The sequence below is a fragment of the Drosophila melanogaster genome, chromosome X (genome assembly GCF_000001215.4).
Source record: "Drosophila melanogaster chromosome X".
NCBI classification, from domain to species: Eukaryota; Metazoa; Arthropoda; class Insecta; order Diptera; family Drosophilidae; genus Drosophila; species Drosophila melanogaster.
Genome location: NC_004354.4, coordinates 635,774 through 662,763, shown reverse-complemented (window position 1 = coordinate 662,763; position 26,990 = coordinate 635,774). Strand labels below are relative to the sequence as shown.

Sequence of the window (26,990 nt, the reverse complement as noted above, 5' to 3'; positions counted from 1 at the left end):
CCGGGCAGGAACTCGAACGGTCATGAAGTTTCCTGCCGGTTTTCCGGCTTGTCCATCATCCTGCACCCTCGGACCCCCGCGGCATTTACCACCCTTTCCTACTGGTTTTTAATTCATATTTTATGCCACACTTTTATGCGACCTTCTGGATGCCCGCATCTTTCGAAGCTCCTGCTCCTGCTCCTGCTCCTGCTCCCGCTTCTGTTGCTGCCTGTGGAACCTTCCCTTCCTGCGTCGTTCAGGCAGCAGATGGCATAGTATTTATCTAAGGCAAACGTTTGCAGAGCCACCCGACTCCTTGGCCGCCCTTATATACATACATTGCACAACCAACCGAAGCTCTCTTGGCCAGTCAATCCAATCCTTAGCTGCAATTGCTTAAGTGATAGGACCGCACTGGAGGTGGTGGGCACTGGAGATGTAATTGCTCGAGCAGGTCCGAACAGCTGCTGCCAAATTTGACAGGGCAGGGCAATACTCCGTGCCGTGGAGTCCAGAGATGGGATGTGTGATCCCACAAATGATGGCACATAGTGAGGAAGTTCCGAAACTACATTTTTTACATTTTCCACTTGAAACCTCGTCATGAGTATTCCCTGCCTACGGCACGCCCTACTTGACGCACTATCGAAGCCAGTGTTCACCATTGGAAACTGGATAGTCATCTTTTCTTAGTCTGTACTCTTATGTAAATTTCGTCCACAACTGGTATTCCCTTGCCCGTTTTACACCCTTTCCGGTGCAAGTGTGTTTTTGAGTGTATGATTTCAAGAATTTGCATGGACGCTTTGCCGGTTCCGTTTCATCTTGGTCCACACACATTGCCTGCATAAATAGTCAGTGACCCCCCCTTAAACCCAGTATAGCCCTTCCTCCAATTCAGAGCCCCGATTCGATTCTGCTATTCTGCTATTACTCGATTGAGAATTCGTTGCAACAGCTGTCAGCTGAACTCTGCTGCTAATTGCAGCACAATATTCAGTGAAACGGATATTATATATCACACCCAAGTAAACATGCCCATGGAGATAGTATGCAGATAGAAATACAAAATGTAGACTGTGGACTCGGATACTTCATAGCCTGACAGCTTATTGTACATTTTCTTCTGTAAATTTCCCCAATGTTTTGTGACTTTGTGAAATCTTTTCGCCGAAAAGCGCTGCAATGAAACAGAGTAGTTTATGACGCCACAAACCGTGTGCAGCGCGCTCTGTTTATGAGTGTTCCACATGGAATCACCATCTGCTGGGCCACACGGCAGTGGACAAAAGCTTCCAATTGCTCTGCAAGAGAATGAGTATAATTATCGGGGAATGACGAACTATCGATCGCTCTTTTCGGTACTCTACGATTAGCTTCAGTATTTCACTTTTTCCATCTCAAAACGACAAAGATGTTAGCCTTATGTTTGAAAATGCACTGTTTATCTTACCTACAAGAACTGGCAGCAGATGGTGTCCGAAATAACACTAGGAAATTCTTTCGCAAGTCATTGGCCGGCGGAGTAAATAAAATTTTCGAAAGGCAAGGCGAAGATTTCGGAGGAGCATGGGGCGAGAATGGATACAGAATCATGATACGCCATGAACATTTCCATTTCATGTTCAAGTGCCAATGAAGATTCCAAAACTGCAGAAGCGGCAACAATAACAATAAAAGTGTGCAGCCCCATCTGCACCAAAAGAAGTACATGCTTACCCAAGATCCGAGTACATAGGGATACTCTGGAGCGAGTGCATATAAATAGAATTACAAACTAAAGAGTTTGGAGGTGGGAGTGAGAAGTACTTCAGTGGGACGTGATTCCCAGCGATGGCTGTGCTCTAGCCTACAAAAAATACGATCCAGTGCCAATCATGAGCAACTAATGATTCCTCCATGAATTATTCAAATATTCCAAAGCCCAACAAGTCGGTTGGGATCGAATCTTTTAGTCGACCTCGTGTCCCGAGCGATGCACCATCATCGTTACTACGCAAATGAATTAGAAGCCGAGGCAAACAGTTGGCCAACAACGTCGTTCCGATAATAAACAAAACGTTTCAGCAGAATCTCCACCCGAGAGCCCCATCTCCGCCGATATGTGGGCCGCAGTCCAAGTCCTACGATAACATCCCACGCATTCCCAGTGGAAGCCATAAATCTCGGGTTTCTGCCGGGAGGGGAAATCCAGCACTCTGGTATTAATAGAGTCGAGTAGTGGAGTCCAAGTTGAAGTCTCCGGCAGATCCAAAGTTTGCTCGAGTCATCACAAATAGAACGAATCCCGGGAAGCTCGGGCAGCGAAAATCTGTTTATCGTAAATTTACTGGGTGACACTAGTTGGGCTGCTAAACGGGCGTCGCTCTTAATTGGTGGAACAATGTGTGTCACTTGCACTATAAAAGATAAAGATTTCTTATTAGTATCGATATAAATTAAAGAAATTCTATCCAAATAAAATTGAAGCTGTGCTGTACGACTTTAATGACTATGGTGTAGGCTTTTCCCCTTGCCATTGTAATATTTAGAAGAAGCGAGCTCTCTATGCAATCCTAACTACCCGGCTTGGCCCTTTGTTACCCCCATCAACTGACTGTTGCATCCCTGTGAAAAACTTAGCCAACTCGTAAGTCAAGTGGAAGTGAATAGAAATCGCATTTAGACCAGCCAATTTCAACCCCTGTGATCCCCTGACGAGTTGATCCTGAGCATGAAATCCAAGCCTTTTATCACCCCGCTTACATTATGCCCCTAAAAAATTGTCTCGAAGCGAGGAGACTATTCCATTAGGGATGTACGGGATGCGTTGGATGCACTACAATCAAACTGGGAGTGGGAAAAACAACATGCAATTAAAGGCAATTCAAATGTGCCTCCCATTCATTCGCCCACGCCACTGAAGCAAGGACGAAAAAGAGCAGGACCTGGAAACTTCCCAAGATGGGCAAACTGAGCGGAAAGCAACTGCCTGACTGCCTGAATGAGTGACAGTCTTAATTACAGAGAGATTAGCATTGGCCTGGCCTGGCCAGGAGATGAGGAGTGGAAGAAATCGCCCGAGCGAGCTGGGAGAGGGGCCAGCAGCTGCTGAAGGAGCGGAAGCAGCCACCAGGATGCAGACGTATTCAATGTCACGTTCCGGCGGAGGACGACGACTTAGACGATAAGAGGGCGCAGCCAGGTGAGTGTGGAGTGGCGATGGCACATGGCAGTTGTGCCGGCAGATGCACTGTAGGCAAATACATTTTCAATTACTCAATCATTTATAGCATACTTTCAGAGGCTACACATGGTGATTGGTTTGATGCTATATCGTTTTGCTTGGGGGACCTGAGGTGTTGCATTCCGTGTGCCCCTGTTCAATTGGGAAATGTTTCTCTTTTTTTCCCAGTGTATTTCTGCCTCCGATCTTTCCTCTTCCTTGCACTTCCCCATCTCAGCTTTGTTTTCCCACTTTTTTGTGCAACCTTTTTTCGCTCCTTTGTTACATTTGATTGTCGCAAACGAAGTGGAAAAGCAAATGTTGCACAAACACACGCAGCAAGGGGATAGGGTGGGTGGGGGGGGGGTGAGTCGGTGGGTCCAAGGAAATGCACACTAATTACTCCTTGGCACTGCCAAGTTGGCTGGGGGAGTGGAAGGTCCTTTCTTCTTTTCCGCTCCTCTGCTCAGGCCGCTTTACAATTTTTTGGCTCCGCCGTGCTTTCTTTTCTTTTCTTTGCGTTGCCTGCCTTTCACCTCAGTCTTTGACTCAAGAACACAGCCCCCTTTCTCCCCGTGGTAATTGAAATGGAGAGCCCCCTGGCCCCAAGACGAGGACAATAGCCACGCCCCTTGACGCGCTGAGCTACCATAACTCACGAGGCAATTGGCGCTGCCCTGAGCTTCGATAAAACTTCAATTGGCGCTTGTTTGCAATAAACAGATGAGTTAGCTTGCTTAGTATGCAAATGAATTAATATCAGTTACCTTTTGTAAGAAGACCCTTAATACGTGCGGCACTATCCTATCCTTTCTTTTTTCCACTTTTGGCTAAGGCCAGCGATCAATTCCAAAGAAAGTTTGGCACGGGCATCTAGCCAAGCCTAGTGCACACTTAAAGCAATTGTCCCCGAATATATTTTCCGCTCTCAAAGCTTCAAGTAAAGGTCCTTTGGCTACTTTGTTCAGCATTGGCAAGCGAGACAACAAGGAAAACTTCAGGGAAAAAAGTGCAAAAACATCATACTGTTTATATATCAGCGGACACCTAAAAATTTGTATTTCAAATCATTTTTAGCTCAACCCAGTCTAAGCCAGAATGGAATGCGCACAAGATAATTATCTTTCGAAGTATTCATAATTTCAAAAGCAAACAAAGACAAGGTTAATATGAAAATTATAAATATCCCCCCGTTCTTCGATTCTTACAAAATTACTGCTTTCTTCTAAAATCCTAAAACCATGCTGTACCCCAGACGATATAAAAAAAAGATATATAAAGCGTCACAAATCTAATTTCCACACCCGTCGTAGCTTTTTAAAAGCAACATGAAAAGCTTTTTAAGGGCTGCTAAACGCTCCGCATATGAGAACATGCGTTGGCGCGCATTTCAATTGCACACTAAGTGGCAAAGTGGCAGCTACAGTATTACTCGCTATTCGCCGAAAGCGTGATCTTATGAATGTAGTTTCTATAGATAAGATAATCTAAGATATATATGTACCTTCTTGGGAACACGTAAAATTTTACCGACTGGACCATAAATGGCATGCGTATCCATTTCAAACGCTTGCAAACGTTTCTAAACACAAGATAACGAATAAAGAGCACTTCTTAATTTGAGAAGTCCTTGGACCCTAACCCCTCCGGGAAGCCCACAAAATAGGCTGTGTCTTTGTGTTGGGTAGTTATATTTATTAAAGTGAAATCAAGTGTTACTCCAATAGGTTAAAGAGAGTGTTACAATCTCGCATATGTATGTATATGAGATATATTTACGACAAAAAATGAACCCCGCGAATCAAATCAGCAACAGATCATTTATACACAATTTAAATCGAGTCTCTGCTGGGGTTAAAAATAAAAAAAAATGTAAATGAAAGTAGCAACTAAGTAAAGTTGCAATGCTGCAAATCCAATTCGTTCCCGAATCCCCTAGCTGTTTCAACTTAATGTTGGTCCCGCGAAATGCCGCGCTTTACTTCTCCTCGCACCACTCGTTCTCCTTGCGCACCTGCTCCTCCTCGGCGGGCGAAAAGTCCTTCTTAATGTTGAAGGTCTTGCGTATTTCCTCGGGAGTCTTTCCCTTAATCATGTTTGCAACAGTCTTGCAGGTGAGCTCCAGAAGGCCCTTAATGTCCAGATAGTTCGCTGCCAATATCAGCTCAAACAGTGTGCCCTGGTCGACTTTTAGGAAATCTGCATCCCATGAGATAATGTCGTCTGTGCGCTTCTCCTTGCTCTCATCATCCTCCGTTGGCTGGGGGTCGTCCTTGTGGTAGTGAGCCCAGGTAAGCACCTTGCGAAGAATCGTCGAATTCACATTGGGCAACGGCACAATGGCATTCTCATCGTCCTCCATGCCGCAGTCCTCCAGCATGGTCTTGATAGTGCCGGAGCACTTGGCGATCTGGATATCCGTGTCAAAGATCTCCTCATCCGAAGATTGCAACTTGATGCTGGGCATTTTGGGCTTTCCTGCAGTTAAGTTCAGTATAAAACATTAGGTTCTAGTTGAGAAATGTGTGGCAGTGCAATCAGTGTGTTTTTTAACAGTGTGTGGATCCCAATAGTCATTTCAATGCGTTTGCTTCGCATGCACCAAGTCGTCAATTATTGATAACAGATGTAAGCATATAAGCATGCGTGTAAATGAATATAAGCAACTAGGATGCAAACAATCATTTGTGAATTTTGTATGTTCATATCCCTGCAGTTTGCAGAGTCGCTCTCTTTAAAATTCAAACCGACTAAAATGAGGTCATATCAGATCAAAATTTGTATCGTATTACTCTTGCAGGTTATGCCTGTGTGGAAATCACCGTTGTTTTCGTACAAAGATAACAAACGATTGTGCACTTTCGATGTTTCTTTCGTGATGATTCAACGATGAAATGGTGATGAAGGGATAAGTAGAATCGAAACATAGAGAACGGCACTTTCCAGAAATGCTCACCCACACATCCACTCACCCCCACACAAGCCGACTCTACCACAGATGGATGCGTGCGTATGTTCGTTTTTCTTGTGGTTGCGAAAGCGTTCTTGCTTGCTATTTGTAGGCTTTTTATTTGTTTTCCGACTAACCTTACGATGATGCCTTTAAACGTACTGACACTATTTCCACGCAGGCTCCAACTGAGATATAAATCAACACACCAAATTCACAATACTCACGTAAAAAACGAAACGGCTATAGTGACCAGATGGCGAAACTCTAAAAACACCTCTAAACGTCTTTATCGAAGGCACGAACAACAACTAGCCACAATGAAAGAAAACTGGCGGGAACCAGGTGGACCTGGTAATGGTAACTTGCAGCACAGATTGGTGGCGAAGTCGAAAGCAGAATACGCATTGATAAATCTGAACACTTTCACACCGAATTGCACAGTAAACGGAAATTAATTTCTCTGAAAACAAATTACACCGATACTTTCAAATGGCGAATAGAGAATGGTGAGCGTCTCCGCTAACTGCGGTGGCAGTTTTAATCGTAGCAATCGATGGCATTCAATTATCGATACATATCGCACTGACTTCAGTGGTCGAAGCATCAACGTCTTTTTACATCACTAATCCGAGTATCGCGGAAAAAAAGCAGCCGCATTTTGTAAACTAAGTCCGAATTAGAGCTGATACAAGTCCCGACTTATTCGTCAAGAGGAGCGGCGGTAGCAAATAGCAACAGCGACACTTGGTGCAAAGAACGCAGAGGAGAAAGAAGTGAAAAAAGCATACATACATACGCACGTACACACGTCTCGCTAGTAGAGGGAATATATGTATATGCATACGGCTGGGTTTACGTGTGCTTGTGTGTGCTACAGCCGCTTCTAGGCGTGAAAGAGCGAGGGATACATTCTCTTCCCATACTCGCGACTTTTGGAGCGTCTCGCGAGCGAAAGAGAAAGCACGAGCCATGGACGGCGGTTGGAAGTTTTTGTGGAACAAAGGCGTCAAGAACTAAAATGATTTGGGACTGCAAGCGCGATTTATTTTGGGTACGCAGCCAAAGCCAAGCCATCCAAAACGGAGTCCAGCTCCAATCCAGTGTGTCGCCGTTTGTATATGTGAGTCTCGACGAAAAGCCGTGGAAAGAGACGGACACACGCACAGAGAAGCAGCAGACAAAGCATCGTTTTGCGAGATTGAGCGAGAGGCACAATATCGCCTTAGTTAATAAATTCATTTAAGGTAAATGCAGACAACAAATCGAAAAAGTGCAAAAAAAAAATCGGAACAGCATGAAGTGCATAAACACAGCAGACTGTGCGTGCATGTGTGTGTGAGTGTGTGTAACAGGCGCCGCCATTTTTCGTTACCATGCAACCAGCCAGCGTCTAGGGTTGGCAACCGCTTCGAAATGCTGTTAACAACAAAAAAAATTGGCGAACTCAAATTACAAAGCTACATCCACCCAGCGAAATTTATTGTAAACACCCGTTTTTCGGTTACCCCGCACACAAGTGTACTTAATTTGCAAGCCTTTGCGCACTTGGCAACCCTTCATCTTCCATTCTCACTGCGCATATGCCTCCCTCTCTCTCTCACCTGCGTTATGTGGTATGCGTTTGTAAACAGCTGAGAGAGCAATTTGCAAACGACATTCGTTTCCATTCAGAACAAATCGACCAACAAACAAATATTCAATTCCAGCGATGTTTCCCAGCACCACCCACTTGTGTTTATGATAGTTTATGCCCAGAAAGGTATTTCAGTTGTTGCACAGACTCAAGAAAATACAAGATTTGCAATTACTGTCTGCTGCGCATGCAAATCGATAAGACATTTTTGTTATGCTCGCCTTTTGTTCACCAGCATATAAATATATACGCGTACCCATTCATTTTAAATATTTTCGGCAGTAAGTGTGTGTATTCCAGGATTACCGAAGTGCCTTTTGTTTTTTGTGGATCAATACTTTTTTTTACATGTGCTTTCAAGTTAATTGATTTTTGTTAAACGTGTGTGTGCATGGGCTAAAAGGGCTTGGAATAAGTGCGAGCGAGAGGGATGGCTGTCGACGACATCAGTTACAAGCCCCCTCTTTCTCGGTCTCTCTCTCTCTCTTTCAAACGCGAAGCCGTAGGAATAAAAACTAAATTAGGGCCATTTTCAACGGAGCGAATATATTGGCAAAATGCCGGAACATATGGTTTGCGGATTGAGGATTATTGCAAGTCATCCAATCCTGTGAGAGAGTGTGTATGTATGGGTGCAGGACGTTTGCCTTTGTCCTAGTCTTGTCCTGAAAGCTTATGTCCATCTCGCTCTTTGTCGTGTTCGCAGACAACAGCGGCGTTGCCAGATGTAATAAAAGAGCTTATACCTGTCAGTGATTCAAATTCCAAAACAGCTGACAATTGCCGGGTTGATTGGGTTTGGTGGAATTGGTATATCTAAGATCGTATTAGTATTTGAGTGAAAAAGTGTGCACATCGTTTTGAATATACTTGTAATGCTGTTCATCCTTGCAGACTGTCGTGCAGAATGGTCGTCGGCTCTAACCACACGCGGCGCGGTGAAACTGGCAGCAGATTTACAAACAGCAGCAGCTCCAGCAGCACAAGCGGTGGCCCCACCGCTTCGGCCAGTAGCACCACCAGCGTAACGTCTTCACTAGCCACCAATTCCACGTCGACATCGACGGCTGCGGCTCTGTTGTCGTCCATGTCCCACAAGAGCCATGGCCCTCCGCCATCCGCACCTCCATCTGCACACCACCAGACGAACCAGCAGCACCACCAGGTGGCCCACAGCCAGCCACATGCCACCCATTACCAACAGACAAACCAGCACCCTAGCCACCATCACCAGTCCCATCAGTCTTCGAACGGCAGTGGCGGAGGATCTGCTGGATCGGGATCTGGATCTGGATCGGTGGTTAGTGGACTCAATGGTTGCAACGGCAGCGCCGTCAGCCGCCTATCGCAATCCACTGGGATGTCGCCGCGGGAACTGTCCGAGAACGATGACCTGGCCACATCGCTGATCCTCGATCCGCATCTTGGATTTCAGACCCACAAGATGAACATACGCTTTCGGCCTCTTAAGGTGGACACGCAACAACTGAAAGCGATCGTGGACGACTTTATCCACACGCAGAACTACGATATAGCCATCCAGCGCATATACGAGGGGCCGTGGATACCGCGTCATCTCAAGAACAAGAACAAGATTGCCACCAAGCGGCTCCACGATCATGTAAGCCGAAACTTCCCGTTTTAACAATTTTTATTTATTTTAAAGCATGGTTACTCGCCTCTGTGGTGCATGGTACAATTTCAATTGCAATTCATATTAATCGAAATCCCCATCTGCCCAATGTCTTCCAGATCGTCCGATACCTGCGCGTCTTTGACAAGGATAGCGGCTTTGCAATCGAGGCCTGCTACAGATACACACTGGAAGAGCAACGGGGCGCCAAGATTAGCTCGACGAAGCGCTGGTCGAAGAACGACAAGATCGAATGCCTGGTTGGCTGCATCGCCGAGCTGACAGAGGCGGAGGAGGCCGCTCTGCTGCACTCTGGCAAAAATGACTTCTCAGTAATGTACAGTTGTCGCAAGAACTGCGCCCAATTGTGGCTGGGACCGGCTGCCTATATCAACCACGATTGTCGCGCCAACTGCAAGTTTTTGGCCACCGGCAGGGACACAGCGTGTGTAAAGGTCCTGCGCGACATTGAGGTAGGGGAGGAGATAACCTGCTTCTACGGCGAGGACTTCTTTGGGGATTCCAATCGCTATTGTGAGTGCGAAACGTGCGAACGCCGTGGGACTGGAGCCTTCGCCGGGAAAGATGATGGCCTGATGCTGGGGCTCAGTATGGGACTCGGCTTGGCCAGCAGTGGACCTGGTAATAATGGCGGCTATCGTCTGAGGGAGACAGACAATCGGATTAACCGCATCAAGAGCCGAGCCAACTCCACAAACAGCACCTCAAACAGCAACAGTAATACAAATGATTCCACTGGCCCTAGCGAGACTAGTAGCACAAATGGATTGGTGGCTTCTGGCGGAGCAGGAGGAGCCACTGGTGCCGCGATGCTGCCCACACCCTCGCAACAATCAACTGGCGGCAAGGAGGCCACAGCCGCCGTCTCTTTGCTCGAAAAGAAACTTCCGAATGTTGTTGTTTCACCGCTGACCATGAAGGAGCTGCGCCAAAAGGGAATGACTAAGTACGATGCCGAGATGATCATGGCCAACGCAGCTTACCAGCAGCAGCACCATCATCAGCATCATTTCCATCACCACCATCATCATCATCACCATCACCACAATCATGGCCAGCATGCAAGTACTGGAGCCGAGGCTACAGCGGCTGTACAGCAAATGGCGGCCATGCAGAAGCCAGGAGTTGGCGGAACAGGAGCTGCAGGAAATGCTGGAGCAACGACAGTGAGCAGCGTGGCAGCCGGAGCGGGCTCCGAGGTTAATGGTGGTCGTTCCACCAGTCTACGCAAGTCTATGCGCGTTAACAGCACCAGCAGCAGCATTTCCACCGCCTCCGCGGACGAGGTGATCGCACCCGTGGTCGCGGCGAGCATTTCGCTGCCCAGCAAGGCACCGGTGGTTCTTATGCCGCGTTGCAAGCCAGCTCAGATGGCCATTGCTGCGCTGCACCAGAGCCAGCAGCGCCAGCTTAGACGTAGCGAACGCCAGAAGGAAAAGCTGACGGACGGCGAGAGCAGCGACACCAGCAGCGAGCAGCAAAAGAAAGAGCAGAAGCAGCAGGATCACCAACTGCCGCAAAAAATGTTCAGCCTGGCGGAGGAACCACAACCAGAGAAGTCGGAGGAGAAGCAACAGGAGCAGCAGAAGCGTGTGACGCGAAATAGTGCGGGAAGAGTAGGATTGGTAGCCAGATTAGCCACTGCCCATAACAATAACATTGCAACCACAACAAATAGCAGCAGCAGCAGCAACAAAGCAACAACGATTACAAATTGTAATAATCATAATAGTAATAATAGCAGTAGAATTAATCATAATTCAAATCTTAGCAGTAGACTTAGTGTTAAATCGAGGAAGCCAGCACCAAGTGAGGCCTCGTCCATACCCTCATCCACATCATCAGAAAATCAGCAGCAGCAGGCAACGCGTCGCAGCTGCAGCCCGACTCCCGCGTACAAGAAGAACCTTTTGGCCAGCTTTGATCCCGATCCTCCCTCCACCCAAGGAATCAAGGAGCAGCTAAAGGACGAATCAGTTACTTATTCGCCGGTCAAGCAGAAACGTAGCAGAAGGGCCGCTGCTCTGGCGGCAGCGCAAAGTATCCACTGCGAAGCGTTGGGCGGATTCCCTACCGGTTCAACTGGTAGCCAGCGAAAGAGGGCCCAGGCCGGAGAACCTACCACCTCATGCTCCTCTACAACCATCAGCAATGTTGAGCCCCTACTGAAGACTCCTGAGCGCAGGCTGAAGCTAACGTTGCGCATGAAACGCTCACCAATCCTAGACGAAGTAATTGAGCTCGGAACGAGTCTGAGCAACGGAGGAGCTGGTCGAGGTGCACCAGGCTCCCATCGGGAAGGGACAGCAGGAGAGGGGTCAGTTAGAAGTGCGCTAAACCTAACCGGCAGCAGCTCAAATGGTATTGAATACGAGATACTGCGCATGGAGGGTATTTCAGAGCACGGCAACGATGACGATGAGGACGAGGAAGAAGATGATGAAGAGCCAGCTGCCGAGGAAGAGGAGGAGCCGCCGCCGAAGGAGGAGCTGCAGCTGGTGAACAAGAAGCAGAGAAAGAAGCAGCGCAGCCGGAGCAGGAGCAGCCAACGCAGATCGCCGGCCCCAAGCAGTGTATATGGAACACCGCAGAAGAAGCGACTCCGCTTGATCTTTGGCAACGAATCCCACACCATAGACATTCCACCAGCAGCAGCAGAGGGATCGGGCAGCGGCTTGGATGACCTAAACAGCAGTGGAGGCGGTGGCGACGAGTCCTTCAATGCCTCCTACGCCAGCAGCACCAGTCTGACAGTTAATACATCCTCAAGCAGTACCAGCTCATCCAGTGGAGTGGGAGGAGCTACGTCCACCTCTGCAGAGCCAGTGGATTCGTCCACGGTTGGACCGCCCATTGCTGCCCAATCACCTTCATCGACGACCAGCAGCTCCTTTCAATCGGCCTGCACATCGACCACCAACAGCAACAGCTACTTTCCCAATGGCAAGCAACGAGCTGCTGGCGAGGACTCCTATGCGATGCACTACTACCAGCTGGGCAAATTTGCTGGAACACCAAGTCCGGGACAGGGTCAGGCCATCGTGAGCAGCAGCAGTGGTTCGTCAGGAGGAGGAGGATCTGGAGCTGGCTTTCTGAGCATGCCCAAGCACACATTCGGCACCTGTGCTCTCCTGGCCCCCACCAGTTTCGCCTGCCTACAGAATCAGCCGCAGATTAGCCAGCAGAAGACCAGCAGCGGCGGAGGAGCAGGAGTGGTGCCCACCTCCACTTCAACGGGCGCAGTTACATCTCACCATCATACAAACAACCATCACGGCCAGAAATAACCAACGACTGATCTCCAAGCAAATTGACTAAGCACAGTTGCCATTTCCATGAGAAGAGGAGGAGCGCGTAGGGGGAGAGTACCGGGCGAGGACATGGTGAAGCACCAGGTGCAGAGAAGCAGGAATAACAAGGGATGGAGACTGAGAATGGCTGCGCTGCTGGCGTCGTTGCCTTTGCTGCTGCTGATTCCAAGCACCTTATAGAAACCGTAGGCTTAGATCTTAGTCCAAGTAGATGATCCCTGATATACCCGCCCTGGGTTTTCATATTCGGGAAGCAAAGCAACAGGCTGACCAATTTGTTAATGCGAATCCGGATATATACCAGATTGTAACTTGTTTTGTTTTTGCTTTCTTTTCCATTTCTCTCTTTCTCTTTGTGATCACTTCCCGTTTCTCCCAACCCTTTTACTTTGTGTCCGCGTTGCATGTGGCGCGTGTGTGTGTGGTGTGCTTTTATTTTGCAGGTGGCAGTCTGAATCGTAGAAGTAGGAAAAGGTCGCAGCAAAGGGCAGCGTGTTGCAATCACAACAAAAGCAGCAGCGGGAGCAACCGGAGCAGCGGCAACATCGGCAGCAGCAACAGCAGCAGCAGCACCACCACCACCACCACCACCAGCAATTTGATAGTTAAACGGCTAAGAATAGAGTTAAATCGCATTCAAATCATGTACAGTTGAGAACTAACCGACCTAAACAGCGGACGAGCAGCCCAGGAGCCACTGTGAATCAGAATGGGAGGATTTAGGACGCAATTAGCAGAGGTTTTAGACGCCTTGCATCCGAAACCCAACTTAGCTTTACACCAAGCAAGCCCCTCTGTTTGTTGCAAGATAATGAAACAACCACATATTCGAGGATACTTGGGACTCCCACCCCACAATAGCCAACAAGAAAACAATAGCGCAGCAGCGGCAACCAGAACAGCAATATATAAATAATAACATATATGCATGGTGTATATACAAGATATACGAGACAAACTTAATGTTAATTACTACAAAGCGAGCTGGTTGAAGAGACCGAAAGGAGGAGGAGCTTACACTTTCACATACATATAACAATAACAATGTATATAAACCAAAAAGCGGGAAATTTAATTATAAAGCAAGCGAAAACAATTGAACAGAAGATTCAAATAAAACGCTAAATACAACTCGATACAAGTGGTGGTTCAAGTGGTTCGACGGACCATGCAATCTGGTTTAATTCACATGAATCTGAATCCAAAACAACTCGCACTCCCTGCCCTTCGTTTTATTGCCAGCTTATTGTTTATTTTGTTCTCTGTGAAATTTGGTTTTTAAAAGGCGACAGATAGAAAACTACAACTAAACCATCACAACCACACACACACACGAAGCAAATTCGATGATTTTTTAACGACATAATTATTTTTTGTTTACCTATAAGTTTAGTTAGTAGCTTATGCAATTAAACATTAATCATATTTGATATATACCATATACTTTATTCATATCTGTAACTAATGTGTATTATTTTCTAAGCTGCCGCGGCCGCAAAACATTCATAATAAACTAAAAAGAACATTTAGTTTTTACAAACGCAGCTCTTTCTTTGCATCGACTGATTTTGATTTGTTTTTACGAAACTACTTTCATATATCTGAACAACCTGATCTGGAGCTGGTCATGACGCATATAGTTAAGCAAAACTAAACTAGTTTGAACTAGCCAGATCCTCTTCAAATGCCATCCAAGGATAACTAAGCAGAGCTACATTTATGGAACCCAATGACCCAATCATATTTTTTGCCAGTCATGAGTTATATACTCTGAAAATTTAGGCACGACTAGCTAGTGGATTTCGCGGTAAGATGCCATCGTCACAGTGAATATAGACTCCAAAGGGTGAAAGGTAGAAACATCCGTCTAGTCTTCTCCATCTTCTACAGCTTTTATTTAACGCGTTACAAAAAGGTGCGCTTCCCGGGGAGTCTCGGAAATCGGTAACTGTGCTCCTAAAGGCTACCAGTTCACTCGAATCGCCCCACTAGCTTAAGATCTAAAAAGGTATTCAAATGTCCAGATGAAGCAGGCCTCCATCATCTAGCTTGCGGGAAGTGCTGCTCCCTCCATCTGGTGGGTCTTGGGGGTTTTGTAGATTTTAGTGGCCGTACTTCTGGAAATCCCACTCGCGGTTGTCCAGTGGGCATACCTGGCGCGTCTTTAGCCAGCGAGAGATGCAGTGGAAATGGAAGGCGTGGTTGCAGACGCCCCAGGCCACGGTGCACTCCTCGCTAGTGGCGGACGCCTGGTTCGCCTGACACTCGATGCACAAGTCCATGATGTGGTTGCGGCAGATGGCGCAGTTGTCCACCACGATGTCTGCATCGAAATGGAATGCGGTTAATCCCCCGACTCGGAGCACTACAATTCGCATTACTACTTACCCCAGGCCCACAGAGCCACGGCGTTCCACTGTTTTCGGCGAAGCGGAAAGGATGAAGTGTTACCATCAGTACATTCATTGACAATGACCCTGCTTTTTTGCTGACCACTTACCTTCTTCACCTCAAAGCGCTTCTTATCGCCCTTGCTGCTGCTGGAGGGAACCTCGTATCCATCCTCGTCGACTTCCATGGTGGAAATACACCTATTTATCCTGACAAAACTCTCGCAACACAAATGCAATTTTCACAACTAACGTAGTTTTGGCTTTTCTGTCCCTATCCTTTTCGTTTTAATAGAAAACCACTCGCAGTGAGGCTCAAGCAGTGTGACCGCCGCTTTTTCTCGTAAAGGTGGCGAAACATCGATGCCAACATCGATGGCGTCGATGGTATCGATGGTATTTACTGCACATCGGAGAAGATATGTGTATATATTGTAAGTATAAATTGTAAGTTCCATATTTTTTAATAGAATTATTAATAACATATCGCAAATTTAGTGTGACTTGCTGGTGGTGTTGGCTGATGTCCTGAAAGACGTGGATAAATATCTGAAATTTAAGTTTTTAACTCCTGAATAAGGAGGGATGAAGACGTAGACGACAATAAGTTTATGTTTAGTTAAAATACTGCCTTTTTTATTTAGTCAATATTAAAAAAGAAAATAATATTTAAATTAAACAGATAATTTTTTTGTTTTTATTTAAAACATCGATGTTTAGAACAACATGTTTAAAGAATATGTTTAAGACTTTGATATTTTTCGCCAAATCGGAAACATCGATGTTTCTCCACCACTATTTTCTCGTCTAATTCAATAACGATTCCGATTCGTGTCGATAACCTTTTGGTATCTTAATCAAAATTTTTAATGTTTTGTTTATGGTATACCGATCAAATTGCAAAAAAGTAAAATCGAAGAAAAATCAAAACATTTTTCAAAAGTATATGCGTGGCAGTTTTGGGCGGTTTGTGGGCGTGGGAATTAGTTTTTTGCAATTCAAACAGGACTTATAACAAAATTTTAAAAATATCAAAACATTTTTCAAAAGTGCGCGCGTAGCGTTGGACGACACTAAACTGGGCCACATGGGTCAACAAACTTGCGCTGCGACTGTCTGTTTTATAGTTCCTGAGATTGAGGCGTTCATACGGTCAGACGGACATGGCCAGTTCGACTCGGCTATTGATCCTGATCAAGAACATATGTTTATACATGTATACTTTATAGGTCGGAAACGCTTCGTTATCCATAATTACAAAATTGTATTTTATTCATTAATTGCTGATTGAGTTCAGTTGGTACTACAGTACATCAAGTACTTTTTGAATTATTTTCTGTTCGGCAAGTAGCCCGTTTACGAAGAGTAAAAGTTGCAATAAATTAGATTTTTCAAATTCAGGGCTCCGGCCATCCTGCCCTTGAGCCACCTCTTCTGCTAGGAGGCACCGCCCGCTTTGTGGCCACTGCCCTTTTCCCGCTTGACTATCGGCAGCCGCGTCCAGATGTAGCCGCCCGATCTCTGGGCAGTGTACTCATCCACGTCCGGCAGGGGAAACGGGGTGCTCCGGTCGAAGTAGTAGTTGCTGGGAGCATGCATCACGAACTCTAGGTAGCAGAGCTTCCGGGACAGCTCCTCATCGGGTCCTGCAGGCACGGGAGTTAAGCAAAAATACAATTTAAAAAACTTTGGGTAGCAGGCAGGAGGACAGGACTGACATACCGATTAGGTAGGTAGGGGGATCGAAGCCCTCCTGGGGATCCGGACTGTCCTGCGTGGGAATCAGCCAGGTGAGGAAGGCGGACTTCTCGCAATAGGCGTCCACAAGCAGACCGCGTATCTGGGCGTAGTACAGATTCTGCTCGCTGTCCACAATGCTGACGATATCCCCGATTTGTATATAGCTGCCCTTGTGGAAAAGGCTTCTCACGAACCTGGTGCTCGCCTGCACCTTGGGAGTTTTCTGTGCTGGTTTCTTGAAGAGAGCGCGGCGATTACGGGCTCCAGTGGCCCCGCCTGTGCCCGCTGGACCGGACTTCCCATGCTTGTTGGTATTACTGGGATGGGCGCCAGCGCCCGCGAGGTGCACGGAGCTGCCGGTGGAACCATTCGCCCCGCTATTGTGGCCATTTGACTGGCTACTGCCGCTTCCGGGAGTGCCCTTGCCCGTTTGCTTGGCCTTGAAGCGCGTGCTCTTTCGCAGACGCTTTATTATCGTTGGGGAGCGGGTGGGCGCCTGGTTGGCTGTGCCATTTAGACTGCTACGGGTGATCTTGCCCGCAGTTCTCTGGCTGGGATTCGCTGCTGTCTCCGGCGAACTGGGCGCGACTTCCTCCTGAGCCTGCGGCTGCGGCGGCGGCTTCACTGGCTTGTCCTCCTCCTCGATTTTGATGGCTGTCGGATTGCTGGGCGGTTGCACGGAGCCGTCCTCCAGTGGCTTCTGGTCCTGCGCGTCCTTCTGCTCCTCCTCCTCTTTTTTCTCCCGTTTCGTTTTGGAATCCATCGGCTGCTCCAGCTCGGCCACCGTTGGCATCCGTTCGCTAGTGGTAAGATCGTTGTCTATCTCCATGTCCACGTCCATGTCGGTGGAGTCCTTCTGTGGCTCGCAGGAATAGGAGGGAGCTGCGACAATGGAGGCCAACGCCAGATCTCCAGCGGCTTCTGCTTGGAGGCCGTCGCCTGCGGTTGACACCTGGTACATGGGACTGACGCACTTGTTTAGGTCGGCGTCGGTTGACATGGCTAATCCATGCCCTTATTCAGGTCGTAGTGATTTTTAAAACAATAAATGCTTCAATGTGCTTGTTCTGCTATGCAAAACAACGTAATTTGTGTAGTATGTTTTTGTTAAACCAGTGTTGCCAGACCGGATCGGCGGGGGCTGCCAGGTAGCCAACTGTGCTCTGACTAATGCAGCCCTGGTTTTTTTAGGAATTCAAAATAGAAAGAAGAAATACCGGTGGAGATTCCATATTCAATTTCTCGCCAGTGGCGTTTTGTTAGATTTCCCTATCAATTTCGTTGGTAAAAGAACGTTGACCGTTGAACGTTCGGCCACCGTTGGCATCCGTTCGCTAGTGGTAAGATCGTTGTCTATCTCCATGTCCACGTCCATGTCGGTGGAGTCCTTCTGTGGCTCGCAGGAATAGGAGGGAGCTGCGACAATGGAGGCCAACGCCAGATCTCCAGCGGCTTCTGCTTGGAGGCCGTCGCCTGCGGTTGACACCTGGTACATGGGACTGACGCACTTGTTTAGGTCGGCGTCGGTTGACATGGCTAATCCATGCCCTTATTCAGGTCGTAGTGATTTTTAAAACAATAAATGCTTCAATGTGCTTGTTCTGCTATGCAAAACAACGTAATTTGTGTAGTATGTTTTTGTTAAACCAGTGTTGCCAGACCGGATCGGCGGGGGCTGCCAGGTAGCCAACTGTGCTCTGACTAATGCAGCCCTGGTTTTTTTAGGAATTCAAAAACGTTCAACGGTCAACGTTCTTTTACCAACGAAATTGATAGGGAAATCTAACAAAACGCCACTGGCGAGAAATTGAATATGGAATCTCCACCGGTATTTCTTCGACCGTTTATATTATTAGTACATTAGATTCGATGGCAAGTGTGTATATAAGGTAGAATTGCGCTATACTGCTATTTTTAGTTCGAATTCGCAGAAGATGTCATAATTTAAGCGTAAACGTAAACATATACCTTGTAGGAACTAAATTAAAAATGGTCGAGAAGCCAATTCAGAATTTAGCATCGATAAGTACGCAAAAGCTTTCTAAAGAGTTTAGGTGTAGTTTCGCACGCTTTCAAGAGCTATTCATTTCTTTCTGCTCCTCCGGGACGGCCCAGCAACCTAAGCATGGCACATTACTTAAAAGATGTCATTTATTTTGAGTTCGTACGTCTAGTTAATCAATGTAGTACTCGCGCTATTGAACAAATTATCCTATATAATTTAAAAAAGTTTGTTAAAAAGGGCTGCGCATACCATTCTGCTTCACTTTTCGTTCTTACTCCGGATTGTTTTGTTATTTACTCTTTACTACTCGTATAGCTAATAAGATCCTTACACCTAGCGAAAAAAATAGTGACAATAATGGGGATTCGGGAATAAAATACATTTACAAGGAGTCATGCCTGGATTTTCGGGGAAGGTGCGCGGAAAACCACGAGTTTTCCACGACGTATGGTATGGTTGGGGGAAAGGGTCATGTGGCATAGCATCGCTTTAAGATCATTGGGGCAAAAGGGCTCCTTTTGCGTTTGTGTTTTCGCAACGCATGGGCCTTTAAATGTTGCGGTTTCGGTGGTTGCCGCCTCGCTGGTTGCGATTGTTTCCGTTGCCGTTTCCGCCTGATCCTCCGCCCGGAAAGTGCCCTCCTCTGCCGCCATTATTGTTGAAGTTATTGAAGCCCATGCCCATGTTGCCCATTGAATTCATGTTGTTCATGACGCCAGCTCCTCCCCCATTGTTCCCACCAAATGGGTTGAAGGGATTGCCATTGGGCACAGGTCCTCCTCCTTGGTTTATCCCCAACTGGCCAAGTCCTCCCAGATTGCCAACGCCCTGGTTTAATCCATTGCCATTCGGAGGCATTCCCATCAATCCTCCGCGTGGCGGTGGCTGATTGAAAGGGGGTCCCACGTTGCCCATTTGCATCATCATTCCCGACATGCGAAGCATTCGTATGTTCGGTGGCGGTAGCCTTAACATTTGGCTCAGATTTGGTGGGGGTTGCGATAGATTGGGAAGCACTACTCCTCCTCCTCCTCCTCCTCCTCCTACTCCGCCTCCAGAATCTCCGCCGCCACCAAGAGCAGCACCATTACCGTTGGGCTCCTCGGGAATCTGCACCACCTCGCCATTGTCATCTACAAAGATAAAGAGCTTGGCAAAGATCTGCTGCAACGTTGTGTTGTTCACTATAAAGCTGACATCGAAAATTTTCGGAGCATCATTCGGCAGCTGATGGAACTTCTTGAGCTCGGTAAAGACCAGGGCGAGCTGTTGGTTCACCATAATCTTATTGTTGGTGCCGAGATTGTTGTACCAGTTGGAAACCTGCAGCAGGCTTCGGATTTCCGAGATTTGCTTGCTGCCACCAGAGGCATTGGGTGCTGTGGTGTTTGCCGTACTAGCACCTTTAGTTGGAGCCTGCAGAACGGCTCTCCTGGGATCGCGACGTGGATCTGTCCGCACAGTTGGCTTTTCCACCTGTATGTTCGGAGGTGGTACCCTCATCGACGGCGGTGGCACACTCATTGACGGTAGGTTTACCACGGACGGGGGCGGTGAACTGGGGGTGGAATCACGAACGGCGGTCTCCAAATCTGGGGAAGCGATGGTCGTAGCGCAACGCGCAATGTTGTCGACCGAAAAGGAGCTTGGGCCCATAATGGGCACGGAGCCCAAGGGTCCACTGTTATCAGGCGTTTCCGGAAGGCCGAGAATCCGACGCATTCGAGGATCGCGTAGCTCCCGCTGCTCCTTGTGCAGAGCACTGGCCCTAATCTGAGCATAGCTGCTCTCCTCTATGGTTACTTCATGCAGCTGCCAGCGTATCGGAGTGTGCGAGAAGATCGCCGCGTCGATCTCGGTGGCAGGCATATAGTGTTTCATCGGCTCGAACGGCAGTCGCATGTCGGTATCACGCTGGTACTGTTCCTTCTCCTCCGTAAGAAGCTCCTGTCGCCCGTGCTCTTGCTCTTTGACGGGATCGAAGTCATACATGGAACGACGTACATAGAGCGAAGGAGTTGTCGGCGGCAACGCTGGTGCAATGACAGGCAATTCCGGCATATCCTGATCGTGGTCCTCCGGCTTGGGGGATTGGGATCCCGGCTCTGGCGTGGGAGTTGGCGTCAGGGAATGCGAATTGGAATTTGAGTTCTCATTGCTGGAGTCCACGTCGCCATCGCCACTGTGAGCCTTGAAGGGATTGCGTATTATGTCGCGATAGAAAGCTGCTCTAGCCTCGGGGTCAGATTGTTTGTCGCCGAACAGAATCCGGCCAAGCACGTTGGTTGAGGTGCCTCCGCCGATGGGCGCGGATTTATGTGTCGATTGATCTCCTCCAGGCAAATGCGCATTCTCCTGATTGGGCGAAGTGGCACTTGCGGGCAGCAACTGCCTCGCTGAGGATCCCTGACCCAGCATGTTGTTCATGAAGCTCGGCAAGTCGAAAACAGAAGGCAAGGGTGCCTCCTCTGTGCTTGATTCATGGGTGGCGGCTGGCGGTGCCTTGGCTTTCTTAGGTTGCTGGTCCTCTTCGGCGGTGGAATCGTTGCCATCGTCTATGATCAGTTGTTCGTCGTCATCCCGATCGTCGTCCACTGGAATGAAATTCGCAAGTTAATAAAATTATTCATAACGCCGTGAAGAGAATGAAAAGAAATAGATTAAGTTCAAATGGTGCCATCTACTCACGCGGATCGTTACCCGAAAAGCTGACATGTGCATCCTTGAGGTACTGCGTGTAGTCCACCATGATGAGTCCGTTGCTCTTCGAGTTACTATTGTTGGCCTCCGTTTCCCGCTTTGAAGGAGGAGTGCTAGTGAACATATATATTAAAATAAGGAAATTGTAATTTGTTTTGCATTGATTAGCTCACCTGCTTTCCAATTCAGCTTGGGTTTGCGGCTTGGCGTCCTCGGCTTTGCGCTGAATCTCACCGATCTCGACCAGAGTTAGGCCAGCCTCGGTCAACTGGCCAAACGGCACTTGAAGCATCTGCTCCAGATTCGTAATACCCAACTTATTTAGCTTGGCCATGTTTTCAGCACTTAAGACGTGACTGAGATTAGCCAAGTCCAAGTGTGGTGGTAGTGGCTTGGCGTCCGGCGATGTGCTATCCCTTTCTGAAGAACCTGCTGCTCCAGCTGCTGCCTTGGCACCCATCTTTTCGGTCCAGCGGGACTTGCGCTTATTTTCTGAAAGTGGTGGATTGATGACCATGTCCAAAAGTGAAGGAATGCAGCCGCCGCCATCCGCAGCCGCCTGCTGTTGCGTCTGCTGTTGCTCCTGCTGCTGCTGAAGCTGTTGATGCTGAAGCTGTTGCTGCTGTTGTTGCATTTGATGGTCCTGCCGCTTGCCCATTAAGCCGCAGCCAATCGAATTCCACGTGTTCTCCCGATTCAATTGGTCGCACAGCTGCTCGTGCCGCCGTGTCATCTGCACAATGGCAATGTCTCTGGATATTCGCTTGAAATCACCAAGGATCTCCTTCGGAGCCGTCTCCATGTGTTTCAGCAGAACGTTGCGGAGCTGCTCGGACAGCGGTTCGCCGTGGTAAAAGAGGCAATCGTCGCCTGCATAGCAATCCATCCCCAGGTAGTAGTACTTACAGGGAAACTCTTTGTGCATGTAGGAGCACTTGTCCCGCTTGGCACAGCAGTCCATTAGATAGAACTTGCACAGCTCCAGCTTGCGGGGCTCAACGCGATTGCTGCCGCCCATCTTTTCCTGTCCACCGCCGCCTCCTTCGCCAGAATCACGGCGATTTCGCTTGGAGCCGCTTCCCGCTAACCCGCCTTCAAGGCGATCGCGATCCCTGCGCTTGCGATTATTCACGCCACGCTGGTGCTCCTTTTCGTTATCCCTTCGGGTCCGACGGCGTTGATTCATTAGCCCGGGCCCATTTGTCTCCTCATCGGAGTAGGAATCATAGCTGCTGTGTGAGTTGTAACCCCCTCCGCCTCCCGCTCCAAGACCAGCTGCTCCGGTTGCGGCTGACCCGTCGTCCATGTCCCAATCGGCACCACTAAACCGCTGACCGCAGCTGGAAAGGGGTGGTGCCGCTCCTCCTGGTGGCGGGCTGCCGCCACGTACGTTCATCATCTCATATTCGTCCATGTCCTCAACGCCGCCTGGCACCACAGACACGTCGTTCTCGTCACGTCGGGAACGGTTCTGGAAAGGATTAAGATAAAGTCAATAGGAGTTTCAATAAGAAAACATGTGTGTGTTCATATAACCTTTTTAACTATTACTAAAATCCCTTAATGAAACTTTCTGCGGGGATAACAAAGCGGCGTACATACTTAAACCACAAAATATAATTCTAGAATTCACGGGATGGACATCCTGGCGAGGAACCCCAGCAAAGTCTCGGTATCCCCTATAAGAACAGCAGACGTGTTACATTCCACATGGATATTTGCTGCGTTCGCGGTACTGATATAAAGAATACTGTACTGTAATGTCATATCAGATTTAATTTTCTGCTCCTATTCCCTATACTTGGCCTAAGATCCCTATACTTGGCCCTGCCTTGTACACTGACCCAATGTGTTGAAACAAGCTGAACGAGCCATGCAATACTAATCCCGATGGCTAATGATAAATTAAGTGCAGGAGAAGCGCGGAGTTGGGTCGGAACACAAAACAATTGGTCGTGGAACTTGGTCACGCTGGCTGGGTTAACCGCTTCCATGTAACACCCAAGATCAATGTTCTATTTAAAAAGGTAAATATGGTAAAAATCATTTCATAAGTGCCAATCGAAGGCTAGCTACAACTATATAAATCTTGCTCCTGGAGCAGAAGGGTATACTGCATTTGTCAGCTAATGGGTATCTAATAGTTGCATTTGGACATAATGTGATGGCCTCACCTGCTGCTCCTTGTCTTTCTTCTGCTCGCGCTCACGTTCTTTCTTGCGTTTCCTTCGCCTGCTGCTGCGAGTTGACTGAAGAAGGGGATTGGCGGTAGCCAGTCCCTCCCCGGATCCCTCCAAAGACTGATCGCTCGTATCCTGGTTAGACGAACGCATGCGGGGCATTGGGGGCTCTATGCCCTTCTTCTTGAGGGCATTGGCAATCGCCAACTCAATGCTGCTAGCATGGTCATCTAGGGAATACATCCAGATTAAACAAGAAGAATCAATGAAACAACTGAATGAGCTTTCACCTTCTAATGGGCGAGGCTTTTTTGACTTGGTGCTGTTGCTGTTTTGGAGGCAAACGGCATCTGTCGATGGTCCCACGTAAACGACATCTTCGTCGTCATTTTGGTTCTTAGCCTCGACACCCACAAACTGCACATCGTCGTCCCCTACGAAAGTCTTCTTTTGGACTTGGATTTTTGAAGATTGCTGCTCGTCCTCCTCATCGTCGTCGATCTCGCCGTCCTCTAAATCCTCCTCCAAGTCAATTAAGGGTTCATCCGCTAAAGCGACAGACATTATCGATTTGGCAGCTAATCTCTCACAGGATGAGATTGGAATAATTGGTGCCCTTAAAAAAAGTGGCCTCCCTCTTCTGTTGCTGCACTCTTAAGTGTTTGGTATTTGGAAAAGCTGTTGATAAGGGATCGGATTTTGAATACCATATATGGATGCATAAATATGTTTTAAGGTCAAATTCCCAATCTAATCATATATAAGGACGTCTTATAATTTGTCTTAACGTCCAATTACAATATAAAATGGTATCTTAAAATAAAGCAACTGCTAGTATTAACTAAAAAGGTGGAATGTACCATAATACGCTTCTAAGTGAATAAAAACGAATTAATAAATGTAGTTTAATGCCCCTTATTCTTTTTTTCCAAAATCATTCGGGGATTATTTGAATCACCCCATTGGCGGTCAAAATTTTGAACACAAATGAAAGGAATTGGTTAACACTAAAATCAAGCGTTGCTTGAATAAATGCTACATTAATGTTTTTGAGGTAAATACAATATAAAATGGCTGGTATCACAAATGACTACGGATTCAGAAGGCACGTCCAAGTACTAGCGACAGAAACTATTGACTTAAGATAGACCACCCGGATCATACGATCCTGATGCATTCAGTCAGAGTCACTTTGTAGCGTGGGCAGCATGGCTGCGATGAATGTTTTGGGCACCCTTCCTTATCTCAGCACTCGGAAAGTTTGAGCACTTTTCGCTGACAATGGTTGGATTGCTCTTTGTTGGTTGGTTTAAGTGGGATCGGATCGCTTAGGTTTAGCCTGGCACTTAGCTAGTTCCAAAGTGCAGCAACAAAATAATAAGCAAATCAGTTTGATGAATTAAAGGGTATGGGTCCTGGACATGCTTCCAGTATAAAATAAAAGTGATCAACAAAGTTGCGCTAGCACATTTGTTGTGTGGAGAGAACGAGAAAGGAAAATACACTTTTTACAATTGGCTTAACATAAAGATTCAGTTATACGTAGTTTTGGACAGCGAAACAAATTCCAGAATCCGAAAAGCGAAAGTCGAAAGCAACGGAGTGGCTTTCCATTGAGCCTAGGAACAATGGGGAAGTCGTAGGCGTTTGCCTTTATTATTGTGCGTAAGCGGAGTGAACCGTTATGAGCCACACGCGCATATGTACATGTGTATGTAAATGCTCGTAGCATTGTACATATGGCGCGGATGCGTGTATATATTTGGATGTAGCTGATGGACGGAATCATTGCGATTGATGAAAATAACAAAATCCAATGCGTCTCACACACGTGCATATAGAGCGCGTGTTTAGTTCTGACTCGCGATTGCCAAGCATGTCGACTCGCTCGCACACTCATGATCTAAGCAGGGCATACACACACACAGCCGAGGCGTGCAGTGCGAGTGCGCGTGTGTGTGTCGACTGCGAGGCAAAATGTTTTTGTCTTTGTTTATACATACATACATATATTTTACAGCGACTTCAAAGCGAATTTGAATATAATTGTTACACTTGAGGTGAAAGTTTTTGTTTGGTTTTCGGTACGATTTGTTTGAATGCTCTGTAAATGGAAGGCGTTCATGCGTGTGGCTTCCCTGCTGCGCAGTTTCCACTTGCATATGTACGTACATACGAACAGCAAAAGAAAAGCACGCAATTTATCTTTTTGTTTGGCTGGCGTTCCAAAATCAAGTGTATGCAATTTAAAAAATTTGCACCATCTGTCCCTTTCTAGCACCCACGTACGTGGGCGTGGGGAGACATGGCCCCGAGAAACATACATACATACATGCATACGCACACATGCATATGCATTGAAGTACATACAAAAATCTGGGAACTACTTATGCCATACAAACATTTCATTTGTTCGATCTTACTCTCTTAGCGTGACTGCTTTATGCTTTTTTGTGGAACATTAACAACTTTTCGGTATTTGTTATAACATTGCTGTTCGGTTTTCGGTTTATAGATGGGATTTTGTTGGTTCGTTGTTTTGCATTTCGCATTTTGCTTTTCGGATTTTCTGCTTTAGTGTTTTGTTTGCGTCGCTGCTTACATAATGTGGAAGTGGTACAGTAGGTGGATAAATATATACATATATATAGAGGCATACATGTATGGGATATAGCAGTGGCCTCACATAGATGTGTATATACATGCATATGTATATATATGTTTGACATACATCTGACTTATACGTATTTGATGACGAAGTGGTTGTGAGGTACATAGATAGGTACGAGACAAATCGTCGAATTTTTCGCCAGTTTTCGTAAATCGAATAGCGGCTTTAGTTTTTTCTTCTGATACTATATGTATGTACAGATTTATATATATGTGCGTGAGGCAAGCGCGCGCTCTCGCTCGCACCCGCTTGTAGCTTGCTTTCGCCCTCTTTCTCTGCCTGAGGGCCCCGTATCTCAGTATCTGTCCCTTTCTCTCTGTCTGTCTCTGTTACGCTCATGGACAGAATACAATATACAAAAACATTAAATTAATAAAACTTTTCGTCCAAAACATAATATTCAGGAGTTGTGTTGTTAACAGTTCAACAGATCGACTTAAACGAACTAGAGGTGTGGAAACATAAAAATACCAGTACATCGATATTTTTCGCAAAGAACATATCGTCGTGTTGGATGATATTAGTTAATCGATGTTTTTACCTAGTATATTTGGTATTTCCCCAAA

The 26,990-nt window shown here is 47.1% G+C and overlaps 5 protein-coding genes and 1 pseudogene across 18 annotated transcripts, besides 1 other annotated feature; 1 reads left to right on the top strand and 5 right to left on the bottom strand.

Moving 5' to 3' along the window:
• Positions 1–4,864: 4,864 nt before the first annotated feature.
• SkpA (SKP1-related A) lies at positions 4,865–6,650 on the bottom strand. 9 transcript variants are annotated; one of them, NM_166858.3, is made up of 2 exons: positions 5,980–6,650; positions 4,865–5,665 (listed from the first exon to the last, which is right to left on the bottom strand). In NM_166858.3, the coding sequence occupies exon 2, from the start codon at positions 5,652–5,654 to the stop codon at positions 5,166–5,168; it is 489 nt and encodes a 162-aa protein (NP_726692.1). In that variant the 5' UTR covers positions 5,655–5,665; positions 5,980–6,650; the 3' UTR covers positions 4,865–5,165. The 9 variants fall into 9 exon arrangements, with proteins under 9 accessions (NP_726692.1, NP_477390.1, NP_726691.1 ...); NM_058042.5 differs by having other exon boundaries at positions 6,365–6,650; NM_166857.3 differs by having other exon boundaries at positions 6,160–6,408.
• An 80-nt stretch (positions 6,651–6,730) lies between these two features.
• Hmt4-20 (Histone methyltransferase 4-20) lies at positions 6,731–14,281 on the top strand. Of its 2 annotated transcripts, none has more exons than NM_130497.4 (3): positions 6,731–7,384; positions 8,668–9,394; positions 9,526–14,281. In NM_130497.4, exons 2-3 carry the CDS (start codon positions 8,681–8,683, stop codon positions 12,712–12,714), a joined length of 3,903 nt encoding a protein of 1,300 aa, NP_569853.1. In that variant the 5' UTR covers positions 6,731–7,384; positions 8,668–8,680; the 3' UTR covers positions 12,715–14,281. The 2 variants fall into 2 exon arrangements, with proteins under 2 accessions (NP_569853.1, NP_001245453.1); NM_001258524.1 differs by lacking the exon at positions 6,731–7,384 and adding an exon at positions 7,826–7,899 and having other exon boundaries at positions 9,526–13,873.
• Positions 14,167–15,460, bottom strand: Roc1a (Regulator of cullins 1a). 3 transcript variants are annotated; one of them, NM_001297825.1, is made up of 3 exons: positions 15,239–15,460; positions 15,127–15,154; positions 14,167–15,061 (listed from the first exon to the last, which is right to left on the bottom strand). In NM_001297825.1, exons 1-3 carry the CDS (start codon positions 15,314–15,316, stop codon positions 14,841–14,843), a joined length of 327 nt encoding a protein of 108 aa, NP_001284754.1. In that variant the 5' UTR covers positions 15,317–15,460; the 3' UTR covers positions 14,167–14,840. The 3 variants fall into 3 exon arrangements, with proteins under 3 accessions (NP_001284754.1, NP_001138143.2, NP_569852.1); NM_130496.4 differs by having other exon boundaries at positions 14,616–15,061; NM_001144671.3 differs by having other exon boundaries at positions 15,127–15,460.
• A 536-nt stretch (positions 15,461–15,996) lies between these two features.
• Positions 15,997–16,404: a mobile genetic element.
• On the bottom strand, positions 16,378–18,003 carry CG13367 (uncharacterized protein). Its single transcript, NM_130495.2, has 2 exons — positions 16,851–18,003; positions 16,378–16,774 (listed from the first exon to the last, which is right to left on the bottom strand). The coding sequence occupies exons 1-2, from the start codon at positions 17,866–17,868 to the stop codon at positions 16,566–16,568; spliced, it is 1,227 nt and encodes a 408-aa protein (NP_569851.2). The 5' UTR covers positions 17,869–18,003; the 3' UTR covers positions 16,378–16,565.
• A 144-nt stretch (positions 18,004–18,147) lies between these two features.
• CR44839 lies at positions 18,148–18,538 on the bottom strand (annotated as a pseudogene).
• Positions 18,539–19,003: 465 nt separating this feature from the next.
• On the bottom strand, positions 19,004–26,874 carry su(sable) (suppressor of sable). Of its 3 annotated transcripts, none has more exons than NM_057406.4 (6): positions 26,485–26,874; positions 24,044–24,431; positions 23,748–23,983; positions 21,747–23,044; positions 21,562–21,686; positions 19,004–21,467 (listed from the first exon to the last, which is right to left on the bottom strand). In NM_057406.4, exons 2-6 carry the CDS (start codon positions 24,315–24,317, stop codon positions 19,423–19,425), a joined length of 3,978 nt encoding a protein of 1,325 aa, NP_476754.1. In that variant the 5' UTR covers positions 24,318–24,431; positions 26,485–26,874; the 3' UTR covers positions 19,004–19,422. The 3 variants fall into 3 exon arrangements, with proteins under 3 accessions (NP_476754.1, NP_001284752.1, NP_001284753.1); NM_001297823.1 differs by having other exon boundaries at positions 21,574–21,686; NM_001297824.1 differs by lacking the exon at positions 26,485–26,874 and adding an exon at positions 26,177–26,322.
• Positions 26,875–26,990: the final 116 nt, after the last annotated feature.